General features: G+C 55.4%; 2 protein-coding genes across 8 annotated transcripts; both read right to left on the bottom strand.

Moving 5' to 3' along the window:
* Positions 1-26: 26 nt before the first annotated feature.
* Positions 27-9,280, bottom strand: FXYD7 (FXYD domain containing ion transport regulator 7). 6 transcript variants are annotated; one of them, XM_035023841.1, is made up of 6 exons: positions 9,125-9,246; positions 4,791-4,820; positions 2,618-2,692; positions 2,437-2,479; positions 2,234-2,274; positions 27-432 (listed from the first exon to the last, which is right to left on the bottom strand). In XM_035023841.1, exons 1-6 carry the CDS (start codon positions 9,153-9,155, stop codon positions 410-412), a joined length of 243 nt encoding a protein of 80 aa, XP_034879732.1. In that variant the 5' UTR covers positions 9,156-9,246; the 3' UTR covers positions 27-409. The 6 variants fall into 6 exon arrangements, with proteins under 6 accessions (XP_034879732.1, XP_034879733.1, XP_034879729.1 ...); XM_035023842.1 differs by having other exon boundaries at positions 33-432; positions 2,446-2,479; positions 9,125-9,280; XM_035023838.1 differs by lacking the exon at positions 9,125-9,246 and adding an exon at positions 8,730-9,102 and having other exon boundaries at positions 40-432; positions 2,446-2,479.
* Positions 9,281-9,447: 167 nt separating this feature from the next.
* Positions 9,448-13,694, bottom strand: FXYD1 (FXYD domain containing ion transport regulator 1). Of its 2 annotated transcripts, XM_035023828.1 has the most exons (8): positions 13,558-13,694; positions 12,288-12,352; positions 11,783-11,815; positions 11,147-11,221; positions 10,884-10,920; positions 9,934-9,983; positions 9,691-9,742; positions 9,448-9,582 (listed from the first exon to the last, which is right to left on the bottom strand). In XM_035023828.1, exons 2-7 carry the CDS (start codon positions 12,346-12,348, stop codon positions 9,720-9,722), a joined length of 279 nt encoding a protein of 92 aa, XP_034879719.1. In that variant the 5' UTR covers positions 12,349-12,352; positions 13,558-13,694; the 3' UTR covers positions 9,448-9,582; positions 9,691-9,719. The 2 variants fall into 2 exon arrangements, with proteins under 2 accessions (XP_034879719.1, XP_034879718.1); XM_035023827.1 differs by having other exon boundaries at positions 9,448-9,742.
* Positions 13,695-16,835: the final 3,141 nt, after the last annotated feature.

The following is a 16,835-nucleotide window of genomic DNA, read 5'->3' on the forward strand; positions in this document are numbered from 1 at the left end:
CCACAGATGAGAACTCACAGACAGAACAGGGGAAAAAACCAAATGCACATTTATTAAGCTCAAGACATAGACTCCAAGGGTGCAGGGAAACCGATCTTCGGAGGGGAGACGGGGAGGTGCCGGGGAGCAGTACGTGGGGGCTCTGGGGGGCTGGGGCTGGACTCCCGGACCCCAGGAGCTGGAGGCCTGAGTCCCTGGATCCGGGATGCAGACGGGCTCTTTCGGGGGGTCGTCATTGCCAAGGCCTGGGGAGGGGCAGCGGGGTGCAGCGGCACTAGCCTCGGGTGGGTGGGACGGCTCATTCGGGGGAGCGCTCCCCGGCGCAAGGCTGGGGTCCCCACCGCCTCCACCCGGTCCTCAGGCTTCCGCACTTAGGCAGGGACAGCAGTGGAGGTGCCCAGGGCTGGTTTTACACGCCGCCACCTCCAGGCGCTGGGGACCAGGGGGCGGGTGGAGGGAAAGAGAGAGACAGAGAGAGCGTCAGAGAGCTGTGGTGGGCCACCTGCTGCACCGTGTGCGGGTAGCCCCTCCCACAGCCAGTGCGCCCCCGCCCCCCATCCTCCCATGGAAGCCAGACCCCCAGGGACTGTCATCCTTGAGCTAACACTAGGGAATGTCTTGCCTCCCCACACCCTGATGCGTTTAGGGACACCTGTGTGGCTCTTGTCCTGCCCCACAGGACACTGTCATGGAGGGGAACACAGTTCTGATGAAGCTGGAGACCCCTGGCCCAGCTTGGGCCTTTCTGGGATGTCCCCCTGGAGTCTCCATCCCCCTCCTGTGTCCCCAACCTCCTCCTACACCCCAATCCCAGGCCCACACCCTGTCTCCCCAACATTTGGACACAGCCGGAATTCCCCTGTTTCCCACCCACTTGGGACCATCACTCAACTGGAGTGGGTCACAGTCCTGGGCATATTCTGAGACCTTGCCCCAGGTGCTAGCCACCCCCCCCCCCCAGTCATCCACGAAGTCATCCACAAACCCCCATTAGGGTTTTTAAATCTCATGAAAAGAACATGAAACAAAACACATCAAATTCCACACCAAATCCCCCCAAGCACTGAGTACCCCAAGGCCCACTTTTTAGTTCTGAGACCTTTTATGAGAGCCAGAGAGATCCCCATTTCTGATTTGTGTAAGTCCCTGGAAAGAATGCAGTCCCACTAAAAACAGGTCAAGATATTTTTACATAATTTGAATTAACACCCCCAAGGAGTCACAATCTTTCATCTACAGTTTATTCCCTCCTACATCCTAATCACTGTCCATCTTCCTTCACCCCTTCACCCCTTCCTTCACCCCTCTCTCCCCACCCCTGCCCCCTCCACACCCCCACCCCCTCACACTCCCACACCCCTCACCCCTTCACACCCCCACCCCCTTCACACGATTCACTCCCTCACACCCTCATACCTCTCACCCCTCCACGCCCACCTCCCCCTCCTCCCCACCCCTCACTCCCTCCACACCCTTCACCCTTCCACCCTCTACCCCCCAACACACACCCTCCATCCTCTTCACTCTTTATCCTTTTCCTGTACTTTCCATCCTCATGCTCCTTACATCCCTGTGTTCTCTTCTCCAAAATCAGTTTTTTAAATCTGTATTCTATAAGTCTCTCCTTTTGTTATTTTGATACAATTATTCAAAAACCCTTCCCTCCTTTCCTCCCTCCCCTCTTCTTCCCTTCCCCCCCTCCCTCCCTTCCTTCCTTTTTCTTTCTTTTTTCTTTTTTTAAGTAATCTCTACCCCCAACGTGGGGCTCGAACTCACAACCCTGAGATCAAGAATCACAAGATCCCCTGCCTGAGCCAGCCGGGTGCCAGTCTCTTTCATTTTTCTTGATCATTTCATCCTCGGTCTTCCCACCTGAGCAATAGGTCTAGAAAATATCCCATCTTCCTGCCTCCTGTAGTGCTCAGCTCTGCCCCCATTTGGACTGTGCCCCCCCTCTCTTCACAGACTTGTGGCTTTCTCCCCTGGGGAATTAGTTCATCCCTGCTTTCCCGGAGCTTCTCCACTTGTTTCTGGGAAGCTTCCTCGGACTTTTTAGGACATTTCCCACATCCCACTGACTCTCCGTGGGTTAACTAGCCTCTTCCATCTGCGGGGCCTCAGCTCCCACTGCAGTTCCCCTGGTCCATTCATTGGTGGCATCGTTCTCCGCCCCCCTTCCCCTTCTTACCCCCATCCCTCCTCCTCCCAGAACCACACCCTTCCTCACCCTCACCTGAGGAGGGAAGCTCCGACTTACAGGATTTGCATGTTGGGCTGTGGAAGCAAAGACCAGAGAGAAAAGCATCAAGAAATCCAATTAGTCCCAGGCTTTATGAGAAAGTTGTGGGGGGACCCTGGGGCCCTTCTGTTGGGGAAATACCCCTGCACCCCAGGCTGCTCCCGCCCCTCTCCTCTGTCTCCCCACTGCTGCCAGACCTCTCAGACCTGGAGTCCGCCTTCCTGCACTTCACCTTCTTGCCTGTTGGGAGAGAGAGAGACACAAGGAGACAGGACAAAAGGGTCTGGACAGAAGCCAGCAGGGAAACTGTAGGTGCCCAGGGACCCCGAGGCAGCCCTCTTTGAGGTGCTTTGGAGCCTAGAAAAGGGTCACACTTACTGATGATGATGAGGATGCCCAGCAGGAACAATATAGTGGCCAGAGTCATGCCCACCGTCTGCACAGTGTCATAGTCTGGGGGAGATAATGGGGGACATCAACGTGGGTAACACCTCAGCCCTCCCTGGCTTCGAGGTTGCCCAGCCAGGGGCCCAGAGTCCAGGGATGCTGCGGGCCGTGCTGGGGGCTCCGCCAGTTGGCTAGCATGAGGATGGACAGCAGGAGCTTGGGAGCTCCCTTGACCCCTTTACCCTCCACCCGTCTCTAGATGCTCTGTGTATACATAAAACCATCCTCTACATCATAGATACATATATCTCACCGCCTTTTACTGCCTCCCCCTGGTCCTGTCTACCATTGTCACCTGTCTGAACTATCGCAGCAAGCAACCTGCTCTGTGGTGTTCCCGCACCCCAGTCACAGGGATCCTGCTAACACCTAAGTCAGATCAGAGTCCCCAAGCTTGGAGGACCCCACCTCACCCTGGCTTCCATTGCATTCCAAGGAAAAGCTCACCACAGCCCACCCAGCCCTGCATCACCTGGTCCCTGTTCCTTCTCAGACCTCACCCCACTCCACTTTCTGCCTCAGTCCCCTACTCCAGGCATACTGGTCTCTCTGCCATTCCTGGAGCAGATCAGGTATGGTCCTACCTCAGGGCCTTTGCATTTGCTGTGCCCTCTGCCTGAAAGCTCCCCCCCCCCCAATATTCCTTCCTTACCAATTTCTGGGCTTTATTCAGATGTCAGTGAAACCTTTTCTGAAACCTTGTCTATTTAGAATTTCCCATCCTCTCCTCAACCCTTTACAATCTCATTCCTGCTTGTATTTTCCTTCATAAGAAGCATTCTTGTCTAATATGCCACGGTAAATACCCTTGAACAACACGCAGGTCCCCTTAGAAGCAGATTTTTTTTCAATAAATATAGTACAGCACTGTAAATGTCTTTTCTCTTCCTTATGATTTTTTTTTTTAGCAAGCTCTACACCCAGCTTGGGGCTTGAACTCACGACCCCAAGATCAAGAGTCGCATGCTCTACTGACTGAGCCAGCCAGGCGCCCCTCTTCCTTATGATTTTCTTAACATTTTTTTCTCTAGTTTCCTTCATTGCCAGAATACAGTACATAATACACATAATATACAAAATACATGTTAATCGACTGTGTATGTCATTGGTAAAGCTTCTAGTCAATAGTAGGCTATTAGTAGTTAAGTTTTGGGGGAGTCAAAAGTTATATGTGGATTTTCAACTGCATGGGGGGGTCGGCACAACCCTAGTTCCCAAGTTGTTCAAGGGCCGACTGTATTTATTGAAATATGAATTTATAGAGCACCCACTCGGTACCAGCAGTGTCCAGGCCTCTGCCTCAGGGAATTGACTTTCATATTGTGATAAAGCGCGGAGCAAAATAAAATGAAACATCTGGCCATGTGACTATGACTAGTTGTATCTGTGGCTCCTGTTGGCAGAGAATCAGGAAGGGCCTCTCCTAACAGAGCAGTCAGTATTTGCTCTGAGCCCTGAAGAAGGAAAAGGAGCCTTAGTCAGCTGTGTGGAGAGCTAGACAAGGAGTATTCCTAGCAGAGGGAACAGCACGTGCAAAGGCCCTGGGGTGGGAAAGAATTTGGTATATTGGAGGAACAGTATGAGTGAGCAAAGGGAGAGGGCAGAGGAGTGTGTAGAGAGGGAACCCAGCCCAGGTCTGCTAGACCTGGGGCTAATTTCTTTAAGCTTCAGTGCTGTGGGGATGATTTAATGGCATGACCCAAGTAAATCTTTCCCATAAGCCTCATAGGTAGAAACTAATACTATCCTTTATTTACAGAAGAGGAAAAGTTGCTTGCTCAAGGCCACACAGCTAGTGAGGGGATAAGCCAGGATTCAGATCCAGGCAGCATGGCCTCAGAGTGGTATGCTTTTCTGATGACCACAATGCTAGGCCAGAGTCCTGGTGAAGCCTGAAGGAGGTCCAAAGAGGGTAACCGCCCCCCCATCCAATTCTGCCCTCTATGAGTCCATCCGATGTAAACTGAATCCGCACGGTCACACGGCCAGTGGCCCAGCAAGTATCATGTTGCCAGGGCTGAAGCCATTTCAGCAATAACCTGTGGGGCCTGCAACCACCCCTTTATCCAGCCCCAGGTTACCCTCATCAGAATCTGCCACTCACCATAGTAAAATGGGTCAGGTTCCTGAGGAACTGTGGCAAGGAAGGCAGGAAAAGAGAGAGAGGGAAAAAAAATATTTCAACACTGGGTTTCTTAACATTTTTGAGACTCCAGATGGGGCCACTGGCCCAATGCTTTCTGGGTAGAAATCAGATAAAGATGCCCCTTGATCTGAATGATATAGCCTCATGCATGGCAGGACACAAGGCTTGAAGAGTGGAGCATAGGCTGGATTCCAGCCCCCACTCACACCATTCATTAGTCAGTACCTTCCCTTGTTCAGTGCACAACCTACCAAACTGTACACGGCAGTCCTGGAACTAGTCCCCTGTGGAAGTTTGAGGCAAGCTATGGACTCATTTCCTGAAAAACACATACACCTTCCCATTTGCATCTGGTGCTGGGGTTAACAGACTCCAATCCCACTGGTAAGCTGCTGAGCGTATCAGCTTCCCCCGAATACTCCCTAAAACTTCTCAGTCATCTGATAGCTCCCAAAAAGTCAGGCACTGTGGCTACGATTCTCATCCACTCGCTCTTGCCACCAAATCCAATGCAGAGGAGCTGTCCTATAATATACCTTATATTATATTACATGTAATATGTACTTTATGACTTATTTGTAAGACATCATCAATTTTAAGATTCAAAATTGACTTCATAATAGCTTTCTCAGTGTGAGTGTATATGCTTGAGTATGTATGGAACTCTACCATACGAAACATACCCATTCATTAGAAGACTCACCCCAATTTCAGAAATGTTAATGTGTGGATAAAATTTGTGTGTGTGTGTGTGTATTTACTTTTCCCCATCCCCCACCTCCCTGTCCCAAACCATAATTCCCCTTCAGGAGAGCTCAGACCATGCTTCCCATTCAAGAAACCCATCCTGATGGCTCCCTGATTCCTGACAGTTCTCAGTACATTCTGTCTTGTCTAGAGCCGAATTCTGCAAAGCGTGCACCACTAGCTGAGGGACACCAGGACTGCGAGGGCAATGCCTCTGTCTGTGAGGACTAATGCACTGTCATTAATGTTCTGGAGGCTCAGGGAAGGATGGCAGCTGCCTTGAGGTTGGGGGGAGACCACGTGACTGATTCTGGCCAATGAACTGTGCGTGGAAGCCTCACGTGTCCTGCAGGCTGGCGCATTTAAGGGTTCTTACAAGAGCTCCCTTCTGCCTGTTGACCTGGTGACACGAAGTTTTCTTTGGCGAGCAGAGACCCTGGCTGACCTGCGATGGAGGTGTCGTGTAAGTGAGACTTCAACCTTGGTTGTCAGGAGTTGCTGAGATTTTTGATGCTATTTGTTACCACAGCACACTCTAGCCTAAACTGACCGATACAGGTGGCACCCAGGCAAGACCCGGAATAGCACCGTTTCTCGCAACGTGTAAGTTCGTCCTCCTCAGTTTCCTGTCCAGTCTTCACGGAGGAAGTCGTAGGTAGGTGCGGAGGTGTCTTTAACACCTTCCACCTTGCTAAGCTCCCTCTTTTCCCGGGAGAACACGGTCCTTGGGCTCATAGCCTTCAGCAGTGATAGCTCTGTAGAATTTTGTGAAATTATTTGGTTTTCTCCAGCATTTCATAGCACTGACTCCATGCCAGGCTCTGTTCTAAGCACTTCACAGGCGTTAACACACCTCCATCTACACAGCCACTCCCTGATTCAGGGGCTGTCTGCATCCTCATTTCACAGAGAAGGACACTGAGGCCCAGAAATGTGGAGTCACTTGTTTAAGATCATGTTCATACTTGCCTTGAAGGCAAAAAAAAGAGAGAGAGAAGGAGAGAGAAATTTTCCTTTTGTGATGGTGATGTAAAATGAAGCTAATTAAGTTTTTCAAAAAGCTAATCCTTTAAAGGCAAAATGCTAAATATGAGTGTGGGGAACATCTGGATAGGGCAAAAATCGTACTCGAAAACGTCAAGATGGGGAAACGTTATTTTAGAGTCATACGTGCTGTCTTAGCTCCTCCACCAGATGGGGAGAAAATTTCTTTGACTCCTCTGCCATTAATCCTGACATTTATAAAAGTCTTTCGAAGAAGTTTTCTAGAATGAATGAAAGAAATGAATAAATGAGTGAGCGAGTGAGTGAGTGAGTGAGTGAATGAATGAAGGAAGGAAGGAAGGAGAGCCCCTGCTAGGTGGCAGGAAGCTGCACCAGAGGTGGAGTGGTTGGATTATCCTACTTTGTCTCCTGTGTTTCCATACACCCTGCCTTCCCAACCCATCAGGAGCCCACTGGTGGGCACCTGCTCCAGAATCCTCTTTGGTTCCACCCTGGGTGCCCTGGGCATTATGCAGAAGTCCCTCTTCTGGTCCCTGCTGCCCCAGGAATCTGGTTCCTCAGGGCGAGGCTGGGCTAAGGGTGGAGCCAGGAGGCAAGGGAAGAAGTGTGCACCACTCCTGGCCAGTTGCCAGGGAGACATCAGGAAGGAGGTGGTTGCTATGGCAACTGGGGCATCTTAAGAGGTGAAGAGAGGTAATGGGTTTGGGCACCCTAGGCTGGGTGGGGTCCTGGGGGTTAGGTGTCTAATGCCAGGGCCTATCTTGGCTCCCTCGGTTCCCTTTGTACCTCCCATTGTTGCCCCTGCAGGGCTGGCTTCTGGCCAAGCTGAGGGTCCTTCTCAAGGATAGGGACCCGGGCCTGGTTGTGCTCCTACATCCCCTTTCTGTTTGCCCCCATCGCTCCCTCCTGCTGTCTGACAGGGTGGGAGAGCCCTCATCTCCTTCCCCCGTGCTTCCCCCCCCAATAATCCATTAATCAGTTTAAGTGGTGCAACACACAACATGCTCTTCCTCCCCACCCCCTGGGGTTTCCCAAGACCTGCGGTCCCCTCTTCTGCTGTGACTGGGGAAAAGGTGGGGGGGTGGGGCTGAGGCGTCTGTCCTCCCACCTCTGCCCATCTGCTGCCATCGATCCTGTTAACCACCATCTCTGCGAAAAGAAGCCCTGGGCTCCTGCCAGGCACGCTGGCTCAGCCCTGCCCCCTCTCCCTAGGGTGGCTTCCAGCCTCTGCAGCCCCCCCCCCCCGCCCTGCTTCAAATTCTGCAGATATGGCTCAGTGCAGCAGCCCCTGCTTGCCGGGAAAGGGGGCAGGGAAGGGAGATCGGATGGAACTGGGGTTCCCTTCACCACCAGGGGCTCCTCAGCACCACTGGCCTATCCCCTCTGGCCCTGCTCTCAGTGCTGGAAACCCCACCCCCACCCCCATCAGAGCATTCTTCCCCCCGTTCCTCTGCAGAGGCAGGCTCAAGAAAGGGGGCTCTTAGGGGGCAGTGAGTGTTTAAGTGCGCTCATAACTGGGTTGAGGGGTGTGAAATGTAAATCGCCATGTGGCTGGATGGGGGTGAAGAAGGGACATCTGTGTGCACACCCGAGTGCACCTCCTGGACCAAATAACACCCCTGCATGTGGGCTGGGAAGGAGGGTCCTGCCCAAGGGGGGCTCACTGCAGTGGCTCGGCCCCACCCGCTATCTCTCTCCGGAGCTGTGGGTCCATCTCTCTCTCTCTCTCCTCCTCACTCCTCCTCCTCTGTGAATTTCTCTATGCCTCTCTGTCTCTTTGTCTCTGATTTTCTCTTTCTCTGCATCTCTTTCTGTTGCTCTCCGCCTTCCCCTTCACTCTCAATCTCTTGCAGCCTCATATCTGTCTTCTCCGCGGGTCTCCCTCTGTGTCTCTGGCTCTGGGTCTCCTGCCTCTCTTGCTCTCTCTCTTTCAGGCTCTCAGTCAATTTTTCACATTCCTTTCCATCTCCCTCTCTCTTCTGTCTCCTTCCATCTCTCTCTCACTTCCTCCAGCTCTCTCCCCACTGTCTTTCCGTCCTGCTCCCTCCTTCCCGCGGAACCTGCCTGTCAGGGATTTCAGGAGACACCCACCATAGGAGCCAGCGCTGGAAAAGCGAGGGATATGCCCCCCTTCCCTTTGCCCACCTCGGAAACCCTGAAATTTGCGAGAGCCCCTGTGGTCGCAGACCCACCCGTTCCCACCCTCGAAGCCCGTCTCTTCGCGTCCGCTACCGCCGCTGTGCAGGACCAGCCGCCCGGTTGCCATAGCTACCGGTCCGCGCATCCTTTCTCCCGGGACTGCCGCTCTCCAACCGCGGGTCCCGCACAGGAACGACACCACCGGGAGGGGGTGTCCAAGAGGCCTGGAGGGGCGCCAAGGGGTGCACTGCAGGGGCCTCCGCCCATGGAAGGAACAGACATCCCCTTCCCCATTCCCCTCCCTTTTCAATACTGGAATCTCCCTAGATCCTCTCCCCTAAGCTCTAAGATCCCGGAGCCTCCCTCCCCACCCGCGCGCCCTCTCCCCAGGCGACGCTCACCCTTTGTGGGGGCCTGGGTCGGGGTCGCCATGCCGGGCCGGAGCAGGGGGCGACTGGATGCCGAGGCGGTGAAGGCTCGGCTGCAGCAGCTGGAAGCGGGACGGACTGATGTCGGGGGGAGATGGGGGGAGCCCTCGTGTGGGGGGGGGCCGTAGCCAATGGGGGCCCGGAGAGCCCGCCCCCGTCCCGGCCACCCCCGCCCCCGCCCCCGCCCACTGCCGACGTCCCCGCCCCTTCCCTAAGGGTGGGGGCGCCCCCTGCCGGGGCCAAGGGGGCGCCCGGGCTTTCGCGCAGAGGGACTGACAGATCCACAAAGCGCTGTCTAGAGAGAAAAGCACGTTTTATTGAAGTCTGGGCGGCAGAGAGGAGTCTGTGGGGGCAGGGCTGGGGGAGAGGGCAGTCCAGGTGGCGGTGGGCGCGCAGGTGGTGGGTGGGAGGCATCAGGAGCCAGGGGAATCCTGTGGGGGTGAAAAAGGTGAGAGGCAAGAGAGCCCCCCAGCCATCCCATCCCACCCTTCGCCCCCTTCTCCTCCCCCCATCCCCCAGCCTAGCCCGAGCTGCAGGACCTGGCTGGGTTCCATCGCGCCAGGTGTCTCTACCGCCTGCGGGTGGACAGACCTGCTGGGGAACACGGAGAGTTCGGGTGTCAGGAGGGGCACCCCAGTTCCTGCGGAGCGGGGAGCAGCAGGGCAACTCCCGGACCTCTGGTTTCAGATCAAGCCCCTCCCTCCACGCGCCTGTCCCGGCCAGGAAAGGGGCTCTTGGAACGCGCCCTCACCCCCAAACACCAGAAGTCTCCCCAGACTCACGGCGGATGGAGCTGCGGAAAGTTCCCTCCTCTTCATCAGGTTCCCCAGTCCTGGCAGAAGGAATTGGAGATGAAAAAGGAGAGAGGCAGCCGCCCCCATGAATCCCCCAGTGCTGCCCTAATTTCACAGACCCCTGTACTGAGGGCCAGAGATGGGCGAGGAGCAGGCTCGGGGTCCGCCAGAAAATCGGGCGCACCCAGGAGCGGTTTAAGCGTGTGGGAGGAGGCGCTCCAAGTGCCTCCCGGAGTGCTGGGGAAGAGCCTGGAAGTTGGTGGGGGAGGGGTGGCCGAAGGACTTGAGGGCGGATGGCCTGGAGTCAGCGTAGGCTAGAAACCCAGGACGCTCATCTCCTAGTTGAGTGATCTCGGGCAAGTGACTTCACCTCCCTGCGCCTCGGTTTCCTCATCAGTAAAATGAGGTTAACAACAGCACCTACCTCATGCAAGGGGTGTGAGGAGTAAATAAGATAATACACAATAAACAGTATCTGGCACCTGGGACTAAATATTAGCTCTTATTTAAAATCACATCTACAGTTGTTTTAACATGGAGAAGGTATTCATACACTGCTTTAAATTTTTATTTAAAGATGAATCAAAGAGCTAGGAACAGGACGCTGAGCTAAACTGGGCCGCCAAGTGCGGTGATCTCATTTCGCCGCGGCTCTTTCTCTCACAGCACTTATCACGCTTTGTGATTTTATATTTGTGGGGCTGTTGGAACCCACGGCCGCCGCCCCCACTGGGCTGGGAGCTCAGCCAGGCAGGGAGGGCGGTTTATCTATTCACCACTTGGTCCCCAGGGCCTGGCTTGGGGCTTGGCACATAGTAGGTGCTTAATACATAGTTGCCGAAGGGTCTCTGGCTGCGGGTCCGGTGGACTCCCCGCCTCACCCCCAGCGCCCCTCTAGAGCGAAAGTAGGTGAGTGAGAGCCCGGAGGGGCCTCTTACCTCTGCTGCTGGTTGAATTTGCACCGGCACCTTCTGCCTGTGGGGGGGGTGGGAGGAGGACGGGGCTGAGATTCAGCTCTAGGCAGGCACCGAGCGGCGCTCGTGCGCTGGCTCAGGCTCGCGAGGGGCGGGGCCGTGGGGACAGGGGCGGGGCGGGGCGGGGTAGGGGAGGGGCGTCAACAGGGCGGGCAGAGGGCGGGGACGGGGCGGGGCCGAAAACCCGCACTCGCGGGGGCTGGAGGTAGTGGGGTGTGGGTACTCACTCAGGATGATGAGGATACCCAGGATGAAGAGGATCCCGGCGATGATGAGGCCTCCGATCCGCAGGGATTTATAGTCTGTGGGCGGCAGGAAGGAGAGTGAGGGCAGGGAGGAGAGGAGGAAGGAGAGGAGAGGAGCAGAATGGGGAGGAGGGGGCAAGGGGGATCAGGGAGGGGGAAGGGATAGAGGAGATCAATGAGAGGAGGAAGAAGATAGGGAGGCAGGAAGAGAGGGATGGGGGAGGAGAGGATGGGAAGGAAAGGGAGGAGGTGGGCAGGGCAGGGAGGAGGGAGGAAACAAGGAAGTAGGGGAGGATGGTGGAGAGGATGAGTGGAACAGAGAGGGGAGAAAGGGAGGCACGGCAGAGGATGAGCCATAAGATACTGAGAGGTTAAAGGAGAAAGAGACTTCGAGAGACAGAGAGGGATCACATAGAGACACAGAGACGCAGAGAGACAGACAAGGGGAGATCAAAACAAGGAGTCAGAGATCTCTGAGAGACGAGAGAGAGGAGAGTGATAGAGCTACAATCAGAGTCAGAGAGACAGAGATGGAGAAAGAGGAGTAATGAGGACAAGATGGGCAAACCCAGACCATCGCTCCCAACTCCCACGGATAGACACCCCTCCCTCCCTCACCATAGGTGAATGGGTCATGTTCCTGTGGAGGTTCTGGAAAGAGAAAGAAGTCAAGGGTTGGATGCTTCCTGGGACTCTGGATGGAGAAGGGCATAAAGAGAGACCTTCTGGGGGCTTTACTCTCCTGGGCTGAGAGTCTGGGGACTGTTGGACCTTGAGCAGGCTGCCCACCCTCTCTGGGTCTTAGCTGCCTCATCTGCACTGTCCTGGGTGGGGCAGGGGGCACCTAACTGCCCCCGCTTTCTGTCTTATCCCATGCTGTCAGTGATTCTGTCATTCGAGGGAAATGGGCCTCCATCCCACTGTCCACCTTTGCCTGACCTTGCATCCACTCCCCTACCCCAAATACTAGTTTGTGACTGGACCCCATGTGAAACCCCCAATTTCCTGGTACCCCAACTGACTCAGTTTAGGTTGGAGTCTCTAACTTGGCTCTCTTGAAGGGCTCCCCGCCTTGCCTCCCTTGGGACTGAGGTGGGTGGTGGGCTACATAGCCCAGACTCACCTGCATTGGCTGTGGTGAGAAAACCCATACAGAGAACCAAGAAGTGGTAGAGAGGCGCCATTGTCCTGGGGGACACCAAGGGTCAAGAAATGTGTTCCCTTGTTCCCCCCCACCATTGGGACTTGAACCCAGGGGGTTAAATCAGAGTCCAGGGGTTTGATTCCAAAAGTGTCCATCATCCAACTTGGCCACTGGGAGAAACAGGGGTACCCCCCGCTTCATGCGGACACAGTGTCACCAAAACAAGTCACAGTGGGGGTTGTACGACACACAGCAAGGGCAGGGGTGAGACACACAGTCTACAGGGGTCTCCCACAGGCCCGGGCCTCCCCACAGCAGGCCCCAGATGCCCCACACCTACCCCATGGGAAGAGCAGGATGGCTCGCCCCACCCAGGTGGAGAGACAGACACACGCGGTGAGGGATGAGGGACGATGCAGGCAGGACCTGCCCAAGGGTCCACCTGCCCGCACACCAGGGCCTCCCTGTGTCCGCATAATATCCCAGTTCTCCTGCCCTCGGCCGCGGGCCCGCTCTCTGCCTGACCCTGGGTATAAATATCTCCCACTTCACCCTGGAGGAATTTGCCTCACACAGGCCACCATGGCAACAGCCTTCCTTCCCCCACTCGGGGGTCATGCACAACCCTGCTGGGGTGAGGCCTGGCTGCCACACGGCTCCAGGCTGCTCCTGTGGGAAAGGCCACCCCTTCTCATCTTCTGGAAATGATGAGAACGGGGAAAAACATCTCCTCTGCCTGCCTCTGGGTGATATCTTTCATGGGCGGACACGGCCAGGCGAGTGGCATGAGGCCCAGAGCAGAGGGGCTGAGAGACAGAAGACAGATGCCAGGGGCAGGGACACACACACACACACAGACACACACACACTCAAGCACAGGCAGTGGGGCTGGAGTGGAGACAACACCCATTCCCCCCAAACGCCTGGTTGGAGCAAGCTGTGGGGTGGAGACAGTCACTGAAACGATACTCTTCATCTGAGCCTCCAGTGCCCCCAAATTGTGACGCAACCCGACCTACACACGTGAGTGTCCGAAACCCACCCCAGCCAGGGTGCACACGCAGCGGGAGGGGAGGGGGACGTTGTACCCACACGCCCACTCCTGGGGAACCCCACCATCCCACCCACGCTCCCTTCCTCTTGGGTCTGGCCTGCCTGGGAAGCCACGGGCTGGCCACTCCTGCTCCCAAAATAGGTGGCCCAGCCAGGCGAGGGGTGAGGCCTGGAGGGGAGGGCAGGGGACGCTCACCCCAATCAGGCTGTCCCCTGCTGAAAGGCCCCCAAACGTCCGGCTGTGCCGGGGGTGAGCACTTTGGACCCCCTGGCCCAGAGCTGGACTGCGCCCGCCCTCAGCGGTCTCCCCTCCCAGCCCCACCCCACCCCTACCCTCCCCAACCAGCAGCTGTAACTGGAGCCGGGGCTGGAGGGGGGCCAGGGGGCGGCCCCCAGCCCAGACCGCCCTGGCCCGCTAGGTTAACTCTCTCAGCTCAGATGGAGGAGCCGCAGGAGATGCGTCGGGATGGCTGGAGAAGGGCCGCGCTGGCAGGGAGGACAGGACCCCGGACACACACACATGCCCGCACGCACGTACCCACGCTCGGGCCTCAGGCCCACCTCCGAGAGCTTCCGCCCCGCGGTGGGAAGGTGGGTGTCAGTGGTTTTCTGTGAGATCCCTGCGGATGGGGCCCAGTCGGGGCCTAAGGTCACCCCGTCTGAGCGCTTGGGAGCCCACTGACCCCTGACCCCAAGGTTCTGCGGGGACCTGGGCGGCACCACAGGGCTATTGTGGGGTCATTTCAGCGTGTGTGTATGTTGTCTGCTGCTGACTGTGAGGGCCCCCAGGAGGGCACACCACACACAGAAACCTAAAGATCTTGCTTATCTAGGCACAAAACCAAACAAAATACAGATGTGTCCCCACAGACAAACACAGAGGCAGATATACAGAGAATAACACACGGTGGGGAAACCCAAAGACACACCCGCACAGCCAATACTCCTTACACCAGTCACAAAACACCAACAGAGACATTTGCGTATGCACGCAACACACACACACTCATTCTGATGGACACCGGACAGAGACACAAAGACCTCGCCACACACGTCCACCCTTACAGATGGTCACACTCTGGTGAAGACATACAAATGGCTGTACAGAAACACACTGATGGACGCCGGGGTGGCTCAGTCGGTTAAGCGTCTGCCTTCGGCTCGGGTCATGATCCCTGGGTCCTGGGTTCGAGCCCCGCATCGGGCTCCGTGCTCTGCGGGGAGCCTGCTTCTCCCTCTGACCCTCCCCCGTCTCATGTGCTCTCTCTCTCAAATAAATAAATAAAATCTTTAAAAAAATAAAATAAAATAAAATAAAATAAATGAATGGGGGCACCTGGTTGGCTCAGTCGGTTAAGCGACTGCCTTCGGCTCAGGTTGTGATCCTGGGGTCCTGGGTTCGAGTCCCGCATCGGGCTCCCTGCTCTGCGGGGAGCCTGCTTCTCCCTCTGACCCTCCCCCCTCTCATGTGCTCTCTCTCTCAAATAAATAAATAAAATCTTTAAAAAAATAAAATAAATGAATGGGGGCACCTGGTTGGCTCAGTCGGTTAAGCGACTGCCTTCAGCTCAGGTCATGATCCCAGGGTCCTGGGTTCAAGTCCCGCATCGGGCTCCCTGCTCTGCGGGGAGCCTGCTTCTCCCTCTCCCACTCCCCCTGCTTGTGTTCCCTCTCTCGCTGTGTGTCTGTCTCCCTGTCAAATAAATAAATAAATAAATAAAAAGAAAGAAAGAAACACACTGATACAGCACACATAAATACACCCCACAGCGCAGGCGCACAGCTGGCCCTCCTCCAGTTTCAGGGATGGGAAGGCCACACACCGCGCACATACGCACCCGGGTGTCTACACGCACTTCCGTGAGCACAAAGAGAAGCAGAAATGCCCCCAAGGACACCGCCACACGACCCGCCACTCTTACACATAACCACAAAAACAGACACACACAAACTGTGTTCATACCCGCCTGCACGGGCCAACAGGGCCCTGTCACAGGCCGACAGGCCTACACACTTGTGACACACCACCAAATGTGTGTTGACACGTTTAACCCCAAACCTCCCCTTTCCTGATCTCACGTGGCCTGTGGGACTCTGTGCTGTTGAATAACACACACGCTGTCCTCACACGCGGGCCAGACTCACGGGCTCTGGTGACAGAGAAAGCTGGTTCCGGGTCTGAGCTCTGCCACTCCTGGTTGTGCGACCTTGAGCAGCCCATGTGACCTCTCTGTGCCTCCGTTTTCTGTCCCATCAAATGGAGAAATCACCGAGATCACACGTATAACACTGGGCCAGGCTCAGAGGTCTCTGAACCCAACACAGGCTTCTTATTAACTCCATTTTAGAGATGAGCAAACCGAGGCTTAGGAAGGTGGAGCTAATTCTCCTGAGGTCCCTGGTGGTTAAGAACAGAAACTGCCCCTACCCTGAAAGGGTCAGACACGGGCTCAGACTCTGGAGGACACAGAGTGGGGAGCACGTGGGCATGCTCATACTCAGGCACAGGCATAGAGAGCCCGGACACACACACGCAGGGGATCCGCCTCAGAGGACCCAGGGGGCTTTGAAATGCACCCTCATCCTTGTACGGCTGCGCCTCTGCCCCTCATGGCCCTGCACCCCAGGGTCACCGGCAGTCTCTGGTTAATGATAACCCTGATGTTTATGCAGCCCTGGGGAGGGCTGACAGAGAAGCAGGGAAGGCAAGCAGGGCTGGGGGCACCTGGCCAGCTCCAGCCCGTCCTTGGCTTCTCCCCCTCACAAGGCCCACTGTTCCAGAGTGGAGCAACTCAGCCACTTTCTACCTGGGTGATGCTGGGCACATGACGTAACCACTCTGAGGCTCAGTTTCTCCTTCTGTAAAATGGGGATAAACTCGTAGTCAGCTCAGAAGGAAGCTGGTGCTGTTAAGTCTTCTGGGTATGTGCAGCCGTAGCCAGAGAAGCTGTGTGTTTTCCTCAGGAGCCGGAGGAGAGCGGTTAGGTTTAGATCTGTCCAGGGCCATGAGGTGAATCATTCAACCTCCTCGTGCCTCAATTTTCCCATCTGCAAAGTGGGGACCAGTAGTATGGGACCCACCTCACGGGGCCGTTGTGAGAACTGAATAAATTCATGTTAAGTCAGGCATACAGGAAGTGCTCAATGATTATTATTACTGCTGTTTCAGGTTGGGTAACAAGTGTCATTTATTTATTTTTCTTATTTAATGGGCAGAATCTATCGAAATTGCTAAAAGCTTAGTCCAAATGAAAACGACCAGTATCCATGAGTTCAAATCTCCCAAGAAAGAACACAAAAATCACGCAGAGAGGCCCTGGAGCCGGCTTCCTGGGCTTGAGCACTGGCCCTGCCCCAGCTGGTAACCCAAATCTCAAATTAACTTGACCTCTCTTCTCAGTGTTTCCATCTGTAAAATAGCCATATAATAAGATCAACCTCAGAGGGTTGTGATGAGGTCGGCGTGAGCCGATA

The sequence above is a fragment of the Mirounga leonina genome, unplaced genomic scaffold, assembly GCF_011800145.1.
Source record: "Mirounga leonina isolate KUSES-001 unplaced genomic scaffold, KU_Mleo_1.0 Mir_177, whole genome shotgun sequence".
In the NCBI taxonomy this organism is placed as follows: domain Eukaryota; kingdom Metazoa; phylum Chordata; class Mammalia; order Carnivora; family Phocidae; genus Mirounga; species Mirounga leonina.

Coding starts and splice junctions, on each gene's coding strand:
- FXYD7 (XM_035023837.1), bottom strand. CDS start 8,868: ATGCGCGGACCGGTAGCTATGGCAACCGGGCGGCTGGTCCTGCACAGC. Junction 2,693..4,790: donor ACCTGACCCATTTTACTATG/GTGAGTGGCAGA, acceptor TATCTCCCCCAG/ACTATGACACTGTGCAGACG. Junction 2,480..2,617: donor GGGCATCCTCATCATCATCA/GTAAGTGTGACC, acceptor CTCTCCCAACAG/GCAAGAAGGTGAAGTGCAGG.
- FXYD1 (XM_035023828.1), bottom strand. CDS start 12,348: ATGGCGCCTCTCTACCACTTCTTGGTTCTCTGTATGGGTTTTCTCACC. Junction 11,222..11,782: donor ACATGACCCATTCACCTATG/GTGAGGGAGGGA, acceptor TGCCGCCCACAG/ACTATAAATCCCTGCGGATC. Junction 10,921..11,146: donor GGGTATCCTCATCATCCTGA/GTGAGTACCCAC, acceptor CCCCCCCCACAG/GCAGAAGGTGCCGGTGCAAA.